The sequence below is a fragment of the Dendrobates tinctorius genome, unplaced genomic scaffold (assembly GCF_039654945.1).
Source record: "Dendrobates tinctorius isolate UK_male_01 unplaced genomic scaffold, ASM3965494v1 ptg000175l, whole genome shotgun sequence".
NCBI lineage: Eukaryota > Metazoa > Chordata > Amphibia > Anura > Dendrobatidae > Dendrobates > Dendrobates tinctorius.
In genome coordinates, this window is record NW_027361842.1 from 6,012,363 (window position 1) to 6,031,972 (window position 19,610).

General features: G+C 48.9%; 1 protein-coding gene across 1 annotated transcript in view; it reads right to left on the reverse strand.

Annotated features, from left to right (window-relative positions):
- SRP72 (signal recognition particle 72) overlaps window positions 1-19,211 on the reverse strand; it is a 258,727-nt gene extending 239,516 nt beyond the window's left edge. Inside the window, exon 1 of the mRNA XM_073551352.1 lies at window positions 19,085-19,211. Coding sequence (XP_073407453.1) covers window positions 19,085-19,196 — 112 coding nt within the window. The 5' untranslated portion in view covers window positions 19,197-19,211. The remainder of the gene's footprint in view (window positions 1-19,084) is intronic.
- Between the last annotated feature and the right edge of the window lie 399 nt (window positions 19,212-19,610).

Here is a 19,610-nt window from a genome sequence, read left to right on the forward strand (position 1 = left end):
ATGTGCTTGACTTGAAGATAACTTCTTAGCTTTATGGATAAACTAAACAATTTTGTGGTCACTAAGAACAGTCACTGAATGATTGGCCCATTCCAAAAGATGTCTCCACTCAGAAAAGGTGACTTTAAGGCTGGAGTCACACACAATGTAGAAAAATATGGACCGTATTTTACGGCCGTAATACGCATAAATGGTCCCTAAATAGTGCTCCGTATGTCATCCGTTGTCAGGGTGTGGCCGCGTATTTTTCTCATGTAAGCATCCGTATGTAATCCGTATGTGATCCGTATACGTTTTTTTTTTCGCAACCTTGCAAAATGGACATTTAACGGTTTTGAGACCTGCACATAATTTTTTTTAAACCAGTTATTTTTATTCAGGTTTCAAAAGATTTTAAACAATAAACAGTGGATATCAATATATACAGTATGTAACAATTCACATATCTTGTAGTAATACAATCAAAGCCATCCCCCCTCCCCCCTCCCCCAATACTCCTTATGCCGGGTATACTTGAGAGTCTTAGCAATCATATCACCGCCATCCAGGCGGACCATATTTTTTCGAAAGTGCTTTCACCATGCCTTCGCCTGTAAATGCTTTCCTCTAAATGCATTACCGTACGTGTCTGAGCAATAAATTCTCTCCTAGTGGGGGGTTCCGAATCCTTCCATTTTCGTGCTATTAGTTTGCGTGCCACATACAGCAACCTCGCTATTGCCACTTTGTAATGTTCTGAGACAGGTATCCCATCCACCTCCCCCAAAACACACAGCACTGGATTCCTGTCGAACGTACATGCATAAGCTCTCTCAATTTTGTTGATAACGACCAGCCAGTATGCCACCAGCCGCGGACACGACTATAACATATGTAACAGTCCGGCCTGGTCTATGCCACATCTAGGGCAGCTAGAGTCTCCCCTCAAGCCCGCCTTGAATAGGACCAGCGGTGTTTTGTATGTTCTATGTATTACATATAATTGGGAGAGCCGTGCCTGCTCGCTTAGAGAGATCTTCGGGACATATTCAAGAATAGCCTCCCATTGTTCTGTTGTGAGGGTACCCACCTCCCTCTCCCATTTACTCTTTGCAGTGAGGTGATTGTCCCCCAGATAGGAGTGTAGTAGATCATGATATATGCTCGATATAACTCCCCTCGTCCCTCCCTTCATACACACAAAGTCTAGTACAATGTCGCCCTGAACCGTCATGGCTCCCAATCTACACTGTGCCCTCCAAGCATGTCGAAGCATATAGTATTGAAACCCCCATACCGAAGGCAAATCAAATTCCTCTCTCAATGTCTCAAAGGTCTTCAGGTGCGTTCCACTCTGCAGCTGGCACACATATCTCACTCCTTTCGCCTTCCAATTGCCCATTTGACACAGCTTATTAAGTTCTGGCAGATGCTCATTGTCCCACACCGGTGAGTACCTAGTCAGCTCATCCACCCCTCTGATCCTTTTAATGGTGTCCCATACCTTCTGAATCATGCCTATGGTAGGATATGGTGCTCCCAGTTTCTTAAAGGTACCATCCTCTAGACCCTGGATAAGTGGGCGTCTCCCCGTCACATGTACCAGCACCCGGTGAGCTGCTCCTCCACAATCGAGCTCTCTCCATCCCCTGACATGCTGGCCCTGTACTGCCAAGAAATAGACCCATGGATTTGGTGCGGCCAGTCCTCCCTCTTCCTTTCCTTTTTGCAGAGTTCCAAATTTAATCCGTGCCTGCTTCTTGCCCCATATCAAGGATCTGAAGATAGAATCAGTGTCCCGAAACCGTTTTTTTGGTAGCCATATCGGCGAATTGTGCAAAACGTACATTAGTTGTGGCATAAGGGCCATCTTAATCAGGTTAGTTCTACCCGTTACCGTTAAAGCCAATTTGCACCATGCACCTATTTTCCCTTTAAATTTCTCTAGCAGAGGAACCAAATTCAGACCCGTGAATCGGGACAGTGGAAGAGCTACCCATATCCCTAGGTATTTAAACTGTGAAACTAGCTGGAGTTGTTTCCCCCTCTCATCTATCTCCTCCGCTTCTATTGCTCTATCCACAGCCATGACATAAGACTTGTGCCAATTTATCTCCAGTCCCGAAATGCTCCCAAATTGTTTAATTACATCCATCGCGCACCCCAGTGTCTCTCCTGCACTTTCCAAAAACAACAGGATGTCGTCGGCATACAATGATATTTTTTCTTCCAGCTTCCCAAATTTAAATCCGACCACTACCCTCTCAGCTCTGATCTTGGCCGCCAGGGGCTCCACTGCCACCGTGAACAATAGCGGGGACAGCGGACACCCCTGCCTTGTGCCCCTATGCAAGTCAAACATCCCGGACTGTTCTCCATTCACCTTAACTACCGCCTTTGGGGATGAGTACAATAACTTCACCCAGGCCATGAACGCGGGGCCGAATCCCATCAGTTCCATGATTTTCCATAAGTATTGCCATTCCACGCTATCAAATGCTTTTCTAGTGTCCAATGACATCACTATTCTCCTGCCACCATTATCAGCAGGCAGTTGCATATTAAGAAATAATCTTCTTAAGTTAACAGCCGTGGAGCGGTTAGGCATAAAGCCCGACTGGTCCTCGTGTATAATGGTATGCGCAACCCCGGTGAGCCGGGTGGCCAGGATCTTAGCGAGTATTTTGACATCCGTTCTCAACAACGAAATGGGCCTGTACGACTCCGCATCCATGGGATCTTTTCCCTCCTTCGGCAGAACTACTATCACCGCTTCCTCCATTGATCTCGGCAGTGCCCCCGTCACTAAAGCCTCATCAAGCACAGATTTCAATTTCGGAGCCAGCAGTTCCACTAACTCCCTGTACACCTCCCCAGGTAGACCATCAGCTCCCGGTGATTTGTTATTGGGCATAGACAGTATTGCACATTCCACCTCCTCCACACTGACAGGTTCTTCCAACCTCAACCTATCTTCCTCAGACAATTTAGGTAGTGAAATGCCTTCCAAAAATTTCTCCACATCCCCCTCTGTGTCCCGTGCTCTCGAAGTGTACAGTGCCATGTAATATGCCTTGAAGACCTCCAGTATGTCCTTTGTGTCTGTCAGAGTCGCCCCTGTTTGATCTCTCAGTTTATACACCCTGGAAGACTCCCTTTGTGCCGCAGATATCACCGCCAACAAGTGACCTACTCTCTCTCCTTCTTCAAAGAATTGAGCTTGCTGAAATGCCCTTTTCCTCTCAGCTTGCATCATGTGCAGTTTATCAACTGCCTCCCGAGCCAATTTTAGTCTATTGTGAGCTTCACTCGTTGGCGCCAAAATCATGTCTGCCTCCGCTCTTGTCAGGTCATCCTTTATTTGTTGATCTGCCAATTTAGTTTTGGTCTTACACCTCGCAATCTCACTTATAAAAAGTCCCCTTGTAAACGCCTTCATGGCATCCCATACCGTTGTGGCCTCAGTACTCCCTTCGTTCATTTGGAAGAAGTGCTCTAGCTCTTTGGTTATGCCACCCATGTCCACCACTTTAAGCCACGTCGGGTGAAGACGCCAACCTCCCCTCTGACCCTGAGCAGATCTCACCAGAAGCGTGACCACCACAGGACCATGATCCGAGAGAGTCCTCTGTAGGTATTCCACCTCCCCCACCATCCCGTCCATAGCGGTATCCCCCAAAGGCCAGGTCTATCCTTGACAGTGTTCCATGTGTTGCCGAGTGACATGAAAAAGTCCTCTTACCCTCATTTCGTACTCTCCACAGATCTACCAGCCCAAGTTCCCCTACATACTTGCCAAAGGCAGTCATCCTGTCCTGTCCAGCTTCCGTACCTGCCGGTCGTACTTTATCCCAATGATCATTCATAGTGTTGTTAACATCTCCCATAATCAACAATGGAGTCTCCCCCCATCTGCCCGTCAGTTCCAGTACTGCTTGTAGTTTCTTTGTAGAGTAAGGTGGAGGGATATATAAAGCCACTAAAATCATTTTGTGTCCGAACAATCTGCAAGCAATCCATACATACTGCCCTTCACTGTCTACATGCACTTCCAGCTCTTCATAATGTGTGTTTTTGTGTATTAGGACTGACACCCCCCTGGAGTACGAGGAATAAGTAGAATGATATGTCTTTAGCATCCAGGCTCTTGACAACCAGTGCATAGTGTCTCTAGTGAGATGTGTCTCCTGCAAGCACGCGATCATAGGTTCACAGGATTTGATATGATTCAGAACAGCCGACCTCTTAACCTTATCAGATATACCACGTACATTCCAACTTAACATCTGAACAGTACGGTTACCTGCACATAATTTAAATCATCAGCACCAACCCTATTTATTGCCTCAACATCAGGTGGCAGCCTCCAATCTGCCCATTTTGGTGCTGTGCTTGTGTTGGTGTCTTGGTGGTTGGTAGCAAACATGTCAGACACACCTCAGTTCTCCCCAACTGACCGTGTTCTCTTCAACTGGGTTTTGTCCAGGCACTTTGGCCAGCCATACCCAATGATTGTGGATCCGAGGAGGAGGAGACGCATGTGGGTCCATCCACTTTTGAGTCAACGACTCACAAGAGGTCATTTTCAGTCCCTCTATTCTTCTCTGCGGGATGATCCGGAAACATTTTACAAATACTGTCACATGAGCCTTGCAACATTTGATCTACTCTTGGAGACAGTGCGCCCTGGGATCCTGGGATAACCTTTCAGGACACAAGGATGCACAAAGCTATATCTGCAGAGGAGCGACTTCTACTCACATTACGGTATGTACTACACAACCACATTCTCTATGTTCATGATATGTTGCCCAAAGTATGTTTTTTATTTTGTCCTAAGTTTAATGCCCTCATCTTATTCCAGATATATATAAACTTACAGACCAGAATGTTATGTGTACTCAATGATTGTGCGACCAAATATATGTGTGTTAGTAGATATGAATCACTAACAAGTTTGGTATGTATGTACCTGGTGTTTTGTTAATTTGTGCATTCTAAAATGTTCCATTTCTGTTGTTCTTTAGCTTCCTGTCCTCTGGCCTGTCTTATGCCGCCCTCCACCATGAGTTTCTCATTGGAAGATCTACCATTTCTGGCATAGTCAGGCCGACATGTAGTCAGATATGGTCAAGACTACAGTACATCATCTCGTCATGCCCCAGCCCAGGATGGAAGACTGGTTGAGGATATCAAGGGACTTTGAGATGGAGTGCCAGTTTCCTAATTGTATTGGGGCCCTTGATGGCAAACATATCCTGGTGTGCAAGCTGCCGAACTCTGGCTCACAATTCTTCAATTATAAACAATACTTTTCTATTGTATTGTTGGCTCTGGCCGACCCTCAATACAAGTTTAGAATTGTTGACATTGGGGCCTATGGAAGGACTGGAGACTCTAGAGTCTTCAATACTTCCATTATGGGTCGGCGGCTACACATCAACCAGTTGGATCTACCACCACCACGCCAGCTACCAGGATCCACTCAAGAATCAGTCCCTTATGTTCTTGTGGCAGATGAGGCATTTCAGTTAACGCGCTATGTCATGAGGCCATATCCCCGGCAAAACCTGGACCACCGGCGTTGAATTTGTAACTTCCGCCTATCACGTGCTCGGCGACTGTTGGAGTGTTCCTTTGGCATTCATTGGGCCCAATGGAGGGTCCTACAGTCTGCCTTTCAGCTGAGTGAACAAAATGTAAATTAAGTAATTAAAGCATGTGGCGATCGCCATAACTTCAGCAGGATACATGATTGTCCCTCCTCTGCTGGTGTTGTGCGTGGGTCAGACAATGTACTTAGGGCGAGACCACCTATCAACCCTCAATGAAGACCGCTCTCTGGGCTCAAAGTGTGTGATATTTTCACAAATTACTTTGTCACCTGAGGGGGAAACTTCTTGGCAAGAGCATTCTGTGTCTATGTTGTAAATTTCTCTTTTTGGCCTTTGGGAAACTATATATATTACAACCCCTTATGTCTTTTCTCTGTTTCTAAATCAGTGTGTAAGCATATGGCAGCATGTCGTGATGTAAGTGCATCATTGATAAAGACAACAACAATTGAAAGTTAAAACTTTTTATGTATCCTTTTTTTAAAGGCCTTGTGAAGCCAATATGTTATTTAGCAAAATGGCCATAATTGGCCTTAGAACCAAAACAATTGTTACAATGTTACAATACAGCATTAACCACAAAAAAACCCACACAAACTTATAAATTGTAGTATGTGGGGGGAGAAGGCGGCAGCCCAGCCTGTGTTGCCTGATGGCTAGTTTGGCCAACTTGGCCCTTGGCCTGTGTGGGGGCATACACTTGCCCATAATGGAGGTAGTGGGCCAGCTCATGGGCTTGAGGTGGATACTGGGCACTATGATATTGGAGACAACTCTCCTGTTGGGGCTGGTAGGGCCGTGAGTCTAAACCCCAAACATGGCCATGTCGTCCCCAACCAGATTGGGACTAGCCTCCAACATTGGCTGGGAACAAGTGGCCATATTGGTGTGCTGGGTTGTACCCTGACATTTGGGAATGATGTTGCCAATGTTGGGTAGGGGGGGAAGGGTGTGAGGTGTAGACCCACGTATAGGAGAATCCTCAGACCCTGATTGAGCAAGCACTTGGGGGTGTGGGTTAAGACGAATGAGATTCCTGGGTGACAGCTGCCACCTCTCCAGAAACTCAAACACCTCATAAGGGGTATTGGGGGTGTGCTTGCATCAATTAGGATCTGAATGGATCCTCACACACGTAGCCGCACCTCATGGGGAAGGGAATGAAGATAATGGGCAAGACTGCGTGAGTACTCCTCCTCCCCATCATCAGTGGCAACTCTGGTAAGAGAATTTTGGTCCCCTGTATCCACATTGGTCCTGGTATCAGTGGCAGGGATATGGCGCCTTCGTCTATGTCACCTGGATGGCACAGCAGGCTGGGGGGAGCCCTCTAGCCGAACAGTTGGGCTGCTGCTGTTGCCCTGTTCATCCTGGATGTCAGGTGGTGATGTAGCTGACGGTCCTTGTAGTGGCTCTGTTCCTGGTGGTGGTGTTTCTGGTGACTGGCCAGGTTCTAGGGCAGGATCAGGTCGAGCAGGAAAAGTCACTTGGGGCTGGCTCCTTGGAAGGTCACAAGATGTGCCAGACACCTCAACCCCTCTGTCAGGGTCCGGACAGCGCCAGCGTACAGCCTGCGCTAAGCAGGGATTCACCCGCACCATAGGGACCCCTGGGGACAAGAACAGCTGGAAAATAAAGATGCACAGGACCTGAATGTAGAAGTTTAGCAAGCCGGCACAGGACCTACGGTCATGTGAACGGTCATGTGACTGCAAGGGGGTGGGGCTTAGCGTCCTGCTTTCAAAGAAGGTAGAAAACTCAGAGTCGGGCAAAGCGGGGGTCATGCACAGTACAGGCAAGCGAGGTACAGGAGGGATAGGTCAGACAAAGCCAAAGGTCATACACAAGATATCAGTAAAGTACCAGGGATGAGACAGAATGGATAGTCAGGGCCAAGCAGAGATCAAAACCAAACAGACGTAGAAGGTACCAGGCAGAATCCAAAGCAAAATCCAGAGAACAGACCGAGTCGTACACAGAGAATCAAGCAACCAGAACACAGCACAAACACACTCAGGGGTCACCACACAATGCCAAGGGCGAAAGTATAACTGACGGGGGATGGGAGCTTCCTGAGGCTATAAGAAGCCTCCCCAGAACCAAAGAGAGGCCACCATAATAGGTCCCAGGTGTGCAGGTGAGAGTCTGCACTGAGGTCAGAACATTAACCCCAGCAGTGCCGGTCACCCAGCACTGGTATCATGACAGTACCCCCCTCTCAACGGTGGGGCCTCTGGACCCCCAGGCTTGCCCGGGTATCTAGCATGGAAAGTCCGAACCAGACGATCCGCATGCATCAACCGGACCGGCACCCAGGACCTGTCCTCTGGCCCATACTCTGTTATGATTGAGTCACCGTAGGAGGCAAAAACAGATATGCTAGCTAAGTCCTGAAAACCAGAGAAGTTGGCAACTATCAGATTGCAGACCCCTGAACCTATCAACACAACTAGCAGTAGCCGTGGGGGGTTCCTACGATGACCTAGACCCCTCGATCACAGCCGGAGAGATACATAGGCCTAAAGAAGGAAAGGGGAAATCTAACTGCCCCAGAGCAGACCCCAAAGCAATAGGCAGCCCTCCACATATAATGACGGTGAAGCAAGATGAAAACACTTACACAGACAGAAAGACAGGCTGAGCAAAGACGGGGCCCAAAAACTACCTAGATAGGAACGGATAGGAAGGCTGCTGTCTGCAATCTGTCAAAACCCTATCAAAGACAAAAGCCAACAAGCTGATATAAAAATGGCCCTGAAGCAACTAAGCTTCAAAAACTAAATCAGCACTCAAGTACTTTCAGAAGACAGAGCTCAAGGAACACTGCACACTCCTGCAGGGAGTGGCAGAATCCAAAAAGCAAGAGAAACAAAAACAAATCTTAGATGCAAAAAGGCAAAACAGAAAACTTAGCTTTAGGAGAGCAGGAATCAGACTGGTGTCCAAGAGTCCACAGAGAAATCACCCGCAGGGCAGAAAGGGCGTAGGCTGCCTTAAATCCAGTCAGTGACTCCACTCAGCCAATCGTCTTCATTAGTCCCAGGTGCCTGATAATCAGGCTCACTACCTTCCTTCATTAGAATAGGGAGTTCACCAGGCCTCAGTGACGGAGGGGAAAATGAACTCACAACAATACCCCTTCCAATGAACTAGGTACTGTACTGACCGCCGTACCAACCTAGAATCTACGATATGACCAATCTCATATTCCATATGTCCCTCAACCGAAACCGGAGAAGCAGCAGACTCGGATTCTCCCCCGACTGCTTCAAACGGTTTCAGTAGAGATCTATGGAAGACGTTAGGGATCTTGAAAGAAGGTGAAAGGCACAGCCTGTACGCTACTGGGTTGATTTTTTCCACAATCTTGTACGGGCCAATGAATTTGGGGCCCAACTTGGCTCACGGAATCTTTAACTTAATTTTTTGTGTGGAGAGCCAAACTTTCTCTCCAACCTGTAACATGGGACCAGGTGTTCGTTTCCTGTCCGCGAAAAACTTATACCTGCCTTGAGACCTAGATATACGCCGCTGTACTTCTGTCCATGTATCTTTTAACCGCTGAACAGAGTCCTCAGCCCCGGGGCACCCCGTATCCAGACGAGTAAAAACTCACCAAAATGAGGACTGAACCCATAGTTGATCATGAAAGGGGACATACCAGTGGATTGACTCACCCGACTTTTGAAGGCAAATTCAGCCAACGGCAGTATATCACACCAGGCATTCTGTCTAGCAGAAGTCAGACATCTGAGGATCTGTTCCAGAGACTGATTAATGCGTTCCGTCTGACCATTACTCTCAGGATGGTATGCAGACGAAAAGGACAGAGATATCCCTGTCCTCATTTGAATGGTACTGTACACCGCAGCTCAAACTGCTGCAGGTCCGCAGCGGCCAAAACCGCTGCGGAACCGCAGCGGAATCCGCATCGTGTGCACATACCCTAATTTTTTGCAGAAAGCACGCCAAAACTTAGCCACAAACTGCACAACACGATCAGACACCACATTCAGGGGTACCCCATGCAAGCGGACCAGGTGCTGCACAAACAATCTGGATAAGGTCTCAGCACAAGGTAATGCGGACAGGGGTACAAAATGAGCCTGCTTTGAAAATCTGTCCACCACTACCCATACCACCGTATTACCCCTGGAAGAGGGAAGATTGGTAATAAAATCCATGGACAGATGGGTCCACGGTCTTTCGGGAACTTCCAAAGGCATGAGCTCCCCCGCCGGCCAGCTATGCGAGCTTTCAGAACGAGCGCAGTCCCCACAACCAGAAATGAACTTCTTTATATCAGAACTAAGAGTAGGCCACCAGAAGATCCTAGCCACCGCCAGTCGCATGGCTGATATACCAGGGTGAGCACACAACTTGGATTCATGGAACTCTTGCAAGAGTTTAAGGTGAAGTTGCTCTGGGACAAACAACTTGCCCCCTGGCTTGGCCGCAGAAGCCAGCGACTGGGCCCCCTCAATTTCCCGTTCCAGTTCAGACGAGATCCCTGCTAACACAACCCCAGGGTGCAGGATGGAGGACGGTGGCTCAGGGGCAGACACAGGGTGAAAACTACGAGATAAGGCGGCAGCCTTGACATTCTTTGACCCTGGACGGAATGTAATAGTAAACTGGAAACAAGAAAAAAAAAGTGACCAACGGGCCTGTCTGGGCGTTAATCTTTTAGCAGACTCAATGTATGACAAATTTTTGTGATCAGTGATTGGCCCCCTCCATAAAGTGCCTCCATTTCTCAAACGCCAACTTGACTGCAAGAAGCTCTGTATTGCCTACATCATAATTTCTTTCAACAGCAGAGAACTTCCTGGAAAAGAAAGCACATGGCCTGAGGTTGGTTAGAGTGGCAGACCCTTGGGATAACAATGCCCCCACCCCCACCTCGGAGGCATCCACTTCCACCACAAATGGTTTGGAAGGATCTGGCTGTACCAAAACAGGAGCAGACATAAAACAATTTTTCAGCATCGCAAAGGCCTTTTTTGCGAGTGAGGACCAATTTCTCACATCCGCACCTTTGCATGTTAGATCCGTGAGAGGTTTGACCACTTGTGAAAACCCCCGGATAAATTTGCGGTAATAATTGGCGAACCCCAAGAAGCGTTGAAGACCCTTAAGATCTCGGGGTTGCACCCAATCCGCAATGGCCTGCACCTTCTTGGGGTCCATGCGAAAACCCTCACCGGATACAATTAATCCCAAAAGAGACAATTCTTGCACACAGAATACACATTTCTCCAATTTGGCATACAGATGATTTTCTCTCAGTCTTTGGAGAACAGTTCATACATGTTCCAAATGAGAATGCTTGTCAGAGGAGTATATCAAAATATCATCTAAGTAGATAACGACAAAACGACCAATGAGATCCGACAATACCACGTTGATGAAATTCTGAAATATGGCGGGGGCGTTGGTAAGACCAAACGGCATGACTAAATTTTCAAACGGTCCCTCGGTCGTGAGGAACGTGGTTTTCCATTCATCCCCCTCTCGGACCCTTATCAAATTATATGCCCCCCGAAGATCCAGTTTAGAAAACCACTTTGCCCCTGATAGTTGGTTACACAAATCGGGAATCAACGGAAGGGGGTACGTATTCCGTACCGTAATCTGATTAAGCTCCCGAAAATCGACACAAGGACGTAACCCGCCATCTTTTTTCTTTACAAAAAAGAAACTTGCCGCCACAGGTGAGACTGAAGGACGTATGTGTCCTTTGCGCAGACATTCAGCAATGTACTCCTTCATAGCCAAGCGCTCAGGACCGGACAAATTAAACAGACGGGCTTTAGGTAATTTAGCCCCCGGGACCCGCTCAATAGCGCAGTCAAAGGGTCTATGTGGCGGTAACGTCTCGGCCTCGCTTTCGGAGAATACATCTTCGAAGTCCTTCAGGCATTTCGGAATACCTTCCAGCTAGACAGATGATACAGACACAGATTTAACAGGTTCAACCAGCAGTGCGGATTTATCACATAACTTAAAATCATTAAACCCCCATTGGACAATCTCCCCCATTTTCCAGTTAATAACTGGGTTATGACGTTGTAACCAGGTCATGCCCAACACCAACCCTGCAGGTAGATTGTCCAGAACAAAACAACTTAGGTTTTCCACATGAGTAGCGCCCACTCTGAGCGAAAACAAGTCAGACATAAAGAGAATTCCCTCCTTAGTGAGGGGAGAGGAGTCAATGGCCATCACCTTGATCGGAACCTTGAGCCTAACTGTCCCTATTTTACAGTGTGTGACCAATTGGGAGTCAATGAGGTTAATCGATGATCCGCAGTCCACGAAGGCTGTAGAGGAAAAAGAACTACCGTCCACAAACAGTTCCACATGCAGTAGCACTTTAGAAAACGAGGAAAAGGGTACCTGAGGGTCTGAGTAGTCTACCCATTGACTACCCAGACCTAGTCGTTTCCCGCCGTCCGGGTTGAAGACGGGCAATCAGGACACTCCCTTTTCCAATGTCCCGTTTTACCGCAGTAAAAGCATAACTGCTTGTCCTTCCGGCGTTTCCTCTCCGTATCCTTCAGGGAGCGGGCGCCTACATCCATGAGCTCAGGGGCAGTCTCTTTTCCACTGGGGAACAATGGAGTTTCCACCTGCATCACCCCTCTGGCCTGCAGCCTGCGGTCCATCCGGACGGCCTGGGTCATGGCATCCTCAAGAGAGTTAGGTGGGGGATGTAACGCCAAGGCATCCTGCAGCCGCTCGGACAAGCCTCTGCAAAAGAGTCCTCGGAGTGCAGCGTCGTTCCAAGAGACCTCTGCGGCCCAGCGGCGGAATTCAGTACAAAACCACTCAGCTGAGTGTTTCCCCTGACAGACGCTCATCACCATGTCCTTGTTATGCGGGGCTTAGGTCAAAGGAGGCTGTAATACCCGGGGCCCCTGCGGAGTCCCTCCAACTAGGGAAAACCCCGTCTGACCCTCAACCCAGGGTTTTTGCTAATGGTGCAAATGCCTGAGCCTCCAACCTTTCCTTATCTCCTGCTCAGCCCTAAGCTGAACCCTCCACCCTCCACCCAGTGAGTTGTCAAACCACCAAAGCCCACACAGTAATGACAGACAGGGAGAACTTAAACCACACTGCGCTGCAAACACACAGGACAATACTGTAATGTGAACAGGGCAAAACAAAACACAAATATAGGAAGGCGAAAAGGTAACAACGGATCATACGCCACCAGATACGAATTTCTCTCTCCAACACCTCCTCTTCAGACCGGAACCACTTGGCATAAAACACAAGCTATAATCGGGGACGCCCACAGGCCCGCACGACTATTTAAAGACCGTGGGCGTGACCAAACATCCCACCTGATTTCCAGCTAGATTAACCCCCGATAACCTGAGTAAAATCAAGCCGGCGCCACTGAGGCTATAGTGGACGGAGATGGAACTACCGCTGCCTGCCGGACGCTGTGGTGTGAATAGCGTCCGACATGACAGTACCCCGTCTTCTACAAGGGACCCCAGGGCCCTCAAGACTCATAGCACCTGGCTTGTCCGGATGACGGCGGTGAAACGAACTGACCAGCCGATCCACATGTATGTCCGAGGCTGGTACCCAAGACCTCTCCTCCGGACCATACCCCCGTCAGTGTACCAAATACTGAAGAGAACGGCGCAGTACTCGAGAGTCCACCACCTTGGAGACTTCAAACTCTAAATCGCCATCCACCATGACTGGAGGTGGCATCGGCGTCGTGTCCACAGAGCCTACCACCTTTTTCAATAAAGCCCTGTGAAACACGTTGTGTATCTTGTATACCGCAGGAAGTTCTAACCGATAAGCAACCGGGTTAATGATGGCAGCAATCTTAAAAGGGCCAATAAACCTTGGACCCAATTTCAATGATGGAATTTTGAGTTTTATGTTTTTAGTAGCTAACCACACCCAATCACCCACACACAGGTCCGGACCTGGCACGCGTCTAGCGTCAGCCACACATTTGTACCTTGCACTCATGCTCAGCAATCGCTGTTTCACACTCCTCCAGACCGATGATAGTTGAACTCCTAACCAGTCCTCCTCCGGGACGCCCCCAGAGCCCCCCTGACGCAAGGTACAAAATTGAGGATAGTGCCCATAAACACAAAAGAACGGAGACTCTCCCGATGATTCTTGGCGGTGATTATTTAATACGAACTCAGCCAAGGGAAGGAACGTCGACCACTCCTCTTGGTTGTCAGACACAAAACATCGCAAATTCTGCTCCAGATTTTGGTTCATGCGCTCAGTTTGACCATTTGACTGCGGATGAAATGCCGATGAATGAGACAACTTGATCCCCAATCGTGAGCAAAAAGCTTTCCAAAACTTCGCCACAAACTGGGTCCCTCTATCAGACACTATGTCTGACGGAACTCCGTGTAGTCTGACCACCTCCTGCACAAAGACCTGAGCCAACGTCTTCGCGTTGGGCAAGGAAGGCAAGGACACAAAATGCGCCATCTTCGAAAATCGATCAACCACCACCAGGATGACCGTGTTCCCCGCCGAGGCAGGCAAGTCCGTGATAAAGTCCATGGAGATTTCTGTCCATGGCCTACTAGGCACCCCCAGAGGCTGTAGAGTGCCAGCAGGACGGGTTCTGGGTGACTTGGCCCTGGCGCACGTGATACAAGCTGTCATGTACGAGACCACGTCCTGCCGGATTTTTGGCCACCAGAAGTGGCGCGATACCAGCTCCAAGGTGCCCCTAACCCCTGGATGACCGGCCAGGACAGAGTCGTGGTGTTCCCCCAACACTTTAAGATGAAGATGAAGGGGTACGAATGACTTATTAGCGGGAAGTCCTGGCGGTACTTCCTCCTGGGCCTCGGCAATCTCCGCCTCTACCTCAGTCGTGAGAGCCGAAACCACTACACCTTCCTGGAGGATGGGTACCGGATCTTCCCGAGGTCCTCCCCCCGGAAAACACCTGGATAAGGCATCCGCCTTGGTGTTTTTAGCCCCAGGACGGTAAGTCACCAGAAAACGTGTTAAAAACAATGCCCAGCGAGCCTGCCTGGGAGACAGACGCTTGGCCGACTCCAGATAGAGCAGGTTTTTATGGTCGGTGATGACTGTGACCTGGTGGGCCGCCCCCTCCAGGAAGTGTCGCCATTTCTCAAAAGCCAATTTGATGGCCAACAACTCCCTGTTGCCGATGTCGTAATTCCGTTCAGCAGGCGACAGCTTCTTGGAGAAGTAGGCGCATGGACGCATATTGCTCAAGGACGAGCCCTGTGACAGTACTGCCCCCACTCCCACCTCAGACGCATCGACCTCCACCGTAAAAGGTTTAGATACGTCCGGTTGCACCAGAATGGGGGCTGAAGCAAAACGTTTTTTCAGAAGCTCAAATGCACGCACCGCATCCTCAGACCAGATAGCGAGATTGGAACCTTTTTTCGTCATGTCCGTGAGCGGTTTGGCTATAGTAGAAAAATTCTTAATAAACTTCCTATAATAGTTGGCAAACCCAAGGAACCGCTGGAGCACTTTTAGATTATCAGGCCATTCCCATTGCAGCACCGCTTGCACCTTCGCGGCGTCCATTTTAAACCCTGCGGCGGACACAATATATCCAAAAAAGGCAACTCCTGAACAAAAAATACGCATTTTTCAAGCTTAGCATAGAGCTTATTCTCACGGAGCAACTGTAACACCTGCCTGACATGCTCTAAATGAGTGTCCCGGTCGCTCAAATAAATGAGGATATCATCCAGGTACACAATCACAAATTTCCCCAGCACATGAGCGAAAACATCATTTGTGAAATGTTGGAAAACAGCAGGCGCGGTTGTCAACCCAAATGGCATAACTAGGCTTTCAAAATGACCCTCAGGGGTATTAAACGCCGTCTTCCACTCATCCCCCTGACAGACCCTTATGAGGTTATTTGCCCCCCTGAAGTCAAGTTTGGAAAACCACTTCGCACCAGCCACCTGGTTGAACAAATCAGGGATCAGAGGCATCGGGTAGGGATCACGGACCGTAATCTGGTTTAACTCCCGGAAATCCAGACACGGGCGTAACCCCCCATCTTTTTTCTTAATGAAGAAAAACCCCGCTGCTACAGGTGAGGATGAAGGCCGGACTCTCCGCGATGTAGTCTTTAAGAGCTTGTCTCTCCGGACCAGAAATACTAAACATCCTCGCCTTTGGCAATTTGGCCCCGGGTTTTAACCTAATCTCACAGTCATAGGCTCGATGTGGAGGTAGTTCTGAGCAACCCCTCTCAGAGAATACGTCTGCAAAATCCAGCAATGCCTCCGGAAGTCTGGACTTCACGGCGGACACACATGTGGCCAAGCAATTTTCCTGGCAGAAACCACTCCACTGGACTATGTCCTGGGTTCTCCAGTCAATCACCGGGTTGTGCTTGGACAACCATGGGAAACCCAGGACCATTTGTGCTGGGAGATTATTGAGTACCCTACATGTAACCCACTCAGAATGTAGGACCCCAATGTGGAGTTTAACCTCAGCTACAAACTCAGTAATCTCCCCCTGTGGGAGGGGAGCGGCATTAATGGTACCCACGCGAATAGGATGAGGGAGTTTTTCCTGCCGTGTGTGCAAACTCCTCATCCATGAGATTGGTGGTGGAACCGCTATCCACAAACAGTGATATGGGTAGCTCTCTGCCCGCAATAATAACCCTGGCAGGGAGCATACATTGAGATACCATCATGGAGGATATGCATACGCTCAGTTGGGCCTCCTCCATACCCTCTGAGCTTACCAGTTTTCCGCCGGTGCGACTTTCTTTGGTAGCACAGGACAAGCATTTACATAATGATCTCTTTTACCACAGTAAAAACATGCTCCATGCTTCCTGAACCCAGGAACGCGATGCTGCACATGTGATACCCCAGCGATTTGCATAGGTTCCGTGGGCTCACCTGCAGCAACCACACTTGCACCCCTGCTTTCCCCCAGGGGCAGCGTCTCCTGCGCCCCTTGACGCAAACGGCGATCAATACGAATAACCAAACTCATGGCAGACTCTAAAGATGCAGGAGTCTCATACATCAGGAGGGCCTGTTTAACTCTTTCTGAAACCCCATGAATAAACTGACTCCGCAGAGCTGGGTCGTTCCACTGTGTGTCTACTGCCCAATGGCGAAATTCTGAACAATTGTCTTCCGCTATACGTTCCCCTGATGGAGGGCGCGGATTTTAGATTCCGCCAGAGCCAATCTGTCGGGATCATCATAAATGAGCCCGAGTGCTGAAAAAACATTCTCAACTGAATGAAACGTAGCAGAGTCGGCTGGTAAGGAAAACGCCCATGCTTTGGGGTCCCCACTCAGTAATGATAACACCAGACCCACCCGCTGAGCCTCATTACCTGAGGAGACCGGGCGCATGCGAAAGTATAACTTGCAGGCCTCCCGAAAGATGACAAATTTGCTGCGTTCCCCAGAAAATCGTTCAGGCAGCGGAATCTTTGGCTCTACACCTGCACCAGCAGAAGCCGCTTGCACATTAGCTACAACCAGGCCCTGCTGCTGAACTGCCCCCTTCAACTCGGTGACCTATAAGGACAGCGCCGCCAACTGGCGGTTTATGGAAGTCATGGAATCCATGGACTGCCAAAATGTTGGGGCCGATTATAATGTTATGCGGGGCTTAGGTCAAAGGAGGCTGTAATACCCGGGGCCCCTGCGGAGTCCCTCCAACTAGGGAAAACCCTGTCTGACCCTCAACCCAGGGTTTTTGCTAATGGTGCAAATGCCTGAGCCTCCAACCTTTCCTTATCTCCTGCTCAGCCCTAAGCTGAACCCTCCACCCTCCACCCAGTGAGTTTTCAAACCACCAAAGCCCACACAGTAATGACAGACAGGGAGAACTTAAACCACACCGCGCCGCAAACACACAGGACAATACTGTAATGTGAACAGGGCAAAACAAAACACAAATATAGGAAGGCGAAAAGGTAACAACGGATCATACGCCACCAGATACGAATTTCTCTCTCCAACACCTCCTCTCCAGACCGGAACCACTTGGCATAAAACACAAGCTATAATCGGCGATGCCCACAGGCCCGCATAACTATTTAAAGACCGTGGGCGTGACCTAACATCCCACCTGATTTCCAGCTAGATTAACCCCCGATAACCTGAGTAAAATCAAGCCGGCGCCACTGAGTCTATAGTGGACGGAGATGGAACTACCGCTGCCTGCCAGACGCTGTGGTGTGAATAGCGTCCGACATGACAGTCCTCTGCCAATCGCACTCGGTCAGGCTCATCATAAATGTGCCCGAGGGCCTCAAAGAATGCATTCACAGACACTCTCTCAGGAGCAGGGGGAGGAAGGGAGAAAGCCCAAGCTTGTGGGGACCCTCTTAACAGAGACATAATGACCCCAACCTTCTGACTTTCGTCCCCAGAGGAACGTGGTCTCAAACTAAAAAAAAGTTTGCACCCCTCCATGAAGACCCTGAACTCCTTTTTGTTTCCAGAAAAAAAGTCAGGCAGTTGAATAGGTGATTCTGGGGACACCAAAACAACATTACTCACCCCAGCCCCCAGAGACCCAGCAGCTAGAGCTCCCCGCACTGTCTCAGAAACCTGTTGCTGAGAATGAGCCAGAGCTTGCTGCTCCAGAGATAAACCCTGAAAAATCTGACTCAGACTTTTCATCTGGTCAGCCAGAGACTGTATGGGTTCCATAACTCTCTGCATAAAAACCCCCAAAAAACGTAATGGTCAGTTATAATGTCAGGGTCCTGACAGCGCCGGCGTACAGCCTCCGCTAAGCAGGGACTCACCCGCACCGTAGGGACCCCTGGGGACAAGAACAGCCGGAAAATAAAGATGCACAGGACCTGAATGTAGAAGTTTAGCAAGCCGGCACAGGACCTACGGTCATGTGAACGGTCATGTGACTGCAAGGGGGCGGGGCTTAGCGTCCTGCTTTCAAAGAAGGTAGAAATACACAAGATATCAGTAAAGTACTAGGGATGAGACAGAACGGATAGTCAGGGCCAAGCAGAGATCAAAACCAAACAGACGTAGAAGGTACCAGGCAGAATCCAAAGCAAAATCCAGAGAACAGACCGAGTCGCACACAGAGAATCAAGCAACCAGAACACAGCACAAACACACTCAGGGGTCACCACACAATGCCAAGGGCGAAAGTATAACTGACGGGGGATGGGAGCTTCCTGAGGCTATAAGAAGCCTCCCCAGAACCAATGAGAGGCCACCATAATAGGTCCCAGGTGTGCAGGTGAGAGTCTGCACTGAGGTCAGAACATTAACCCCAGCAGTGCCGGTCACCCAGCACTGGTATCATGACACCCTCCACCTACACAATCGATGATGGCCTCTGAATCAGACCCTGTCTCCCTTTCAGTGATGTTAGACTGAGTTCTGTGATATAAAATGTAGAAAAAGGAAATTTTTGATCGGGCCCTATAAAGCATTTGTGTCATGTGGTGTTTTTGGTATACTTACGGTCTGAGATCCATAATTGGAGCGAGGAACGAGAGGCGGTCGAATTAAACATATTTCCACTTTGTGTGGGCCGCAGATACACTTCTTGCTCGCTGCTGGCGCTCACGGCCATACTGGTCACGGATGCTGCACCAGCGTCTCATCACATCTTCGACTGCAATGTGACATAAAAGAATTAAAAATTACAATTTGCCTAAAACAAGTTTTTGAACTAGTATCAAAGTCATGTGGCCTACTAGGGTGTGAGTTCTACCCAGGGTGGCATATAGCATTGGTGCAACCAGGCCAGATGCACAGGGTCACAGTAGCTCATGTGGCAATTAGCAACTCTTTAAACTGTTTTTGCTAGGCATTAAGAGGAGCTTGGGGACAGGGTAACATTCGCTCAGGGTCAAACAGTGGGTCCAAAAATAATTTACAAGCCACAAGAGCCCAATATTAGAAGCACAGGATGTGGGGGGCCTACTTGTAAAATCATTTTTTGATGGCAGGTAATTTGACATACTTATGTGCTGCTGCTCCTCAC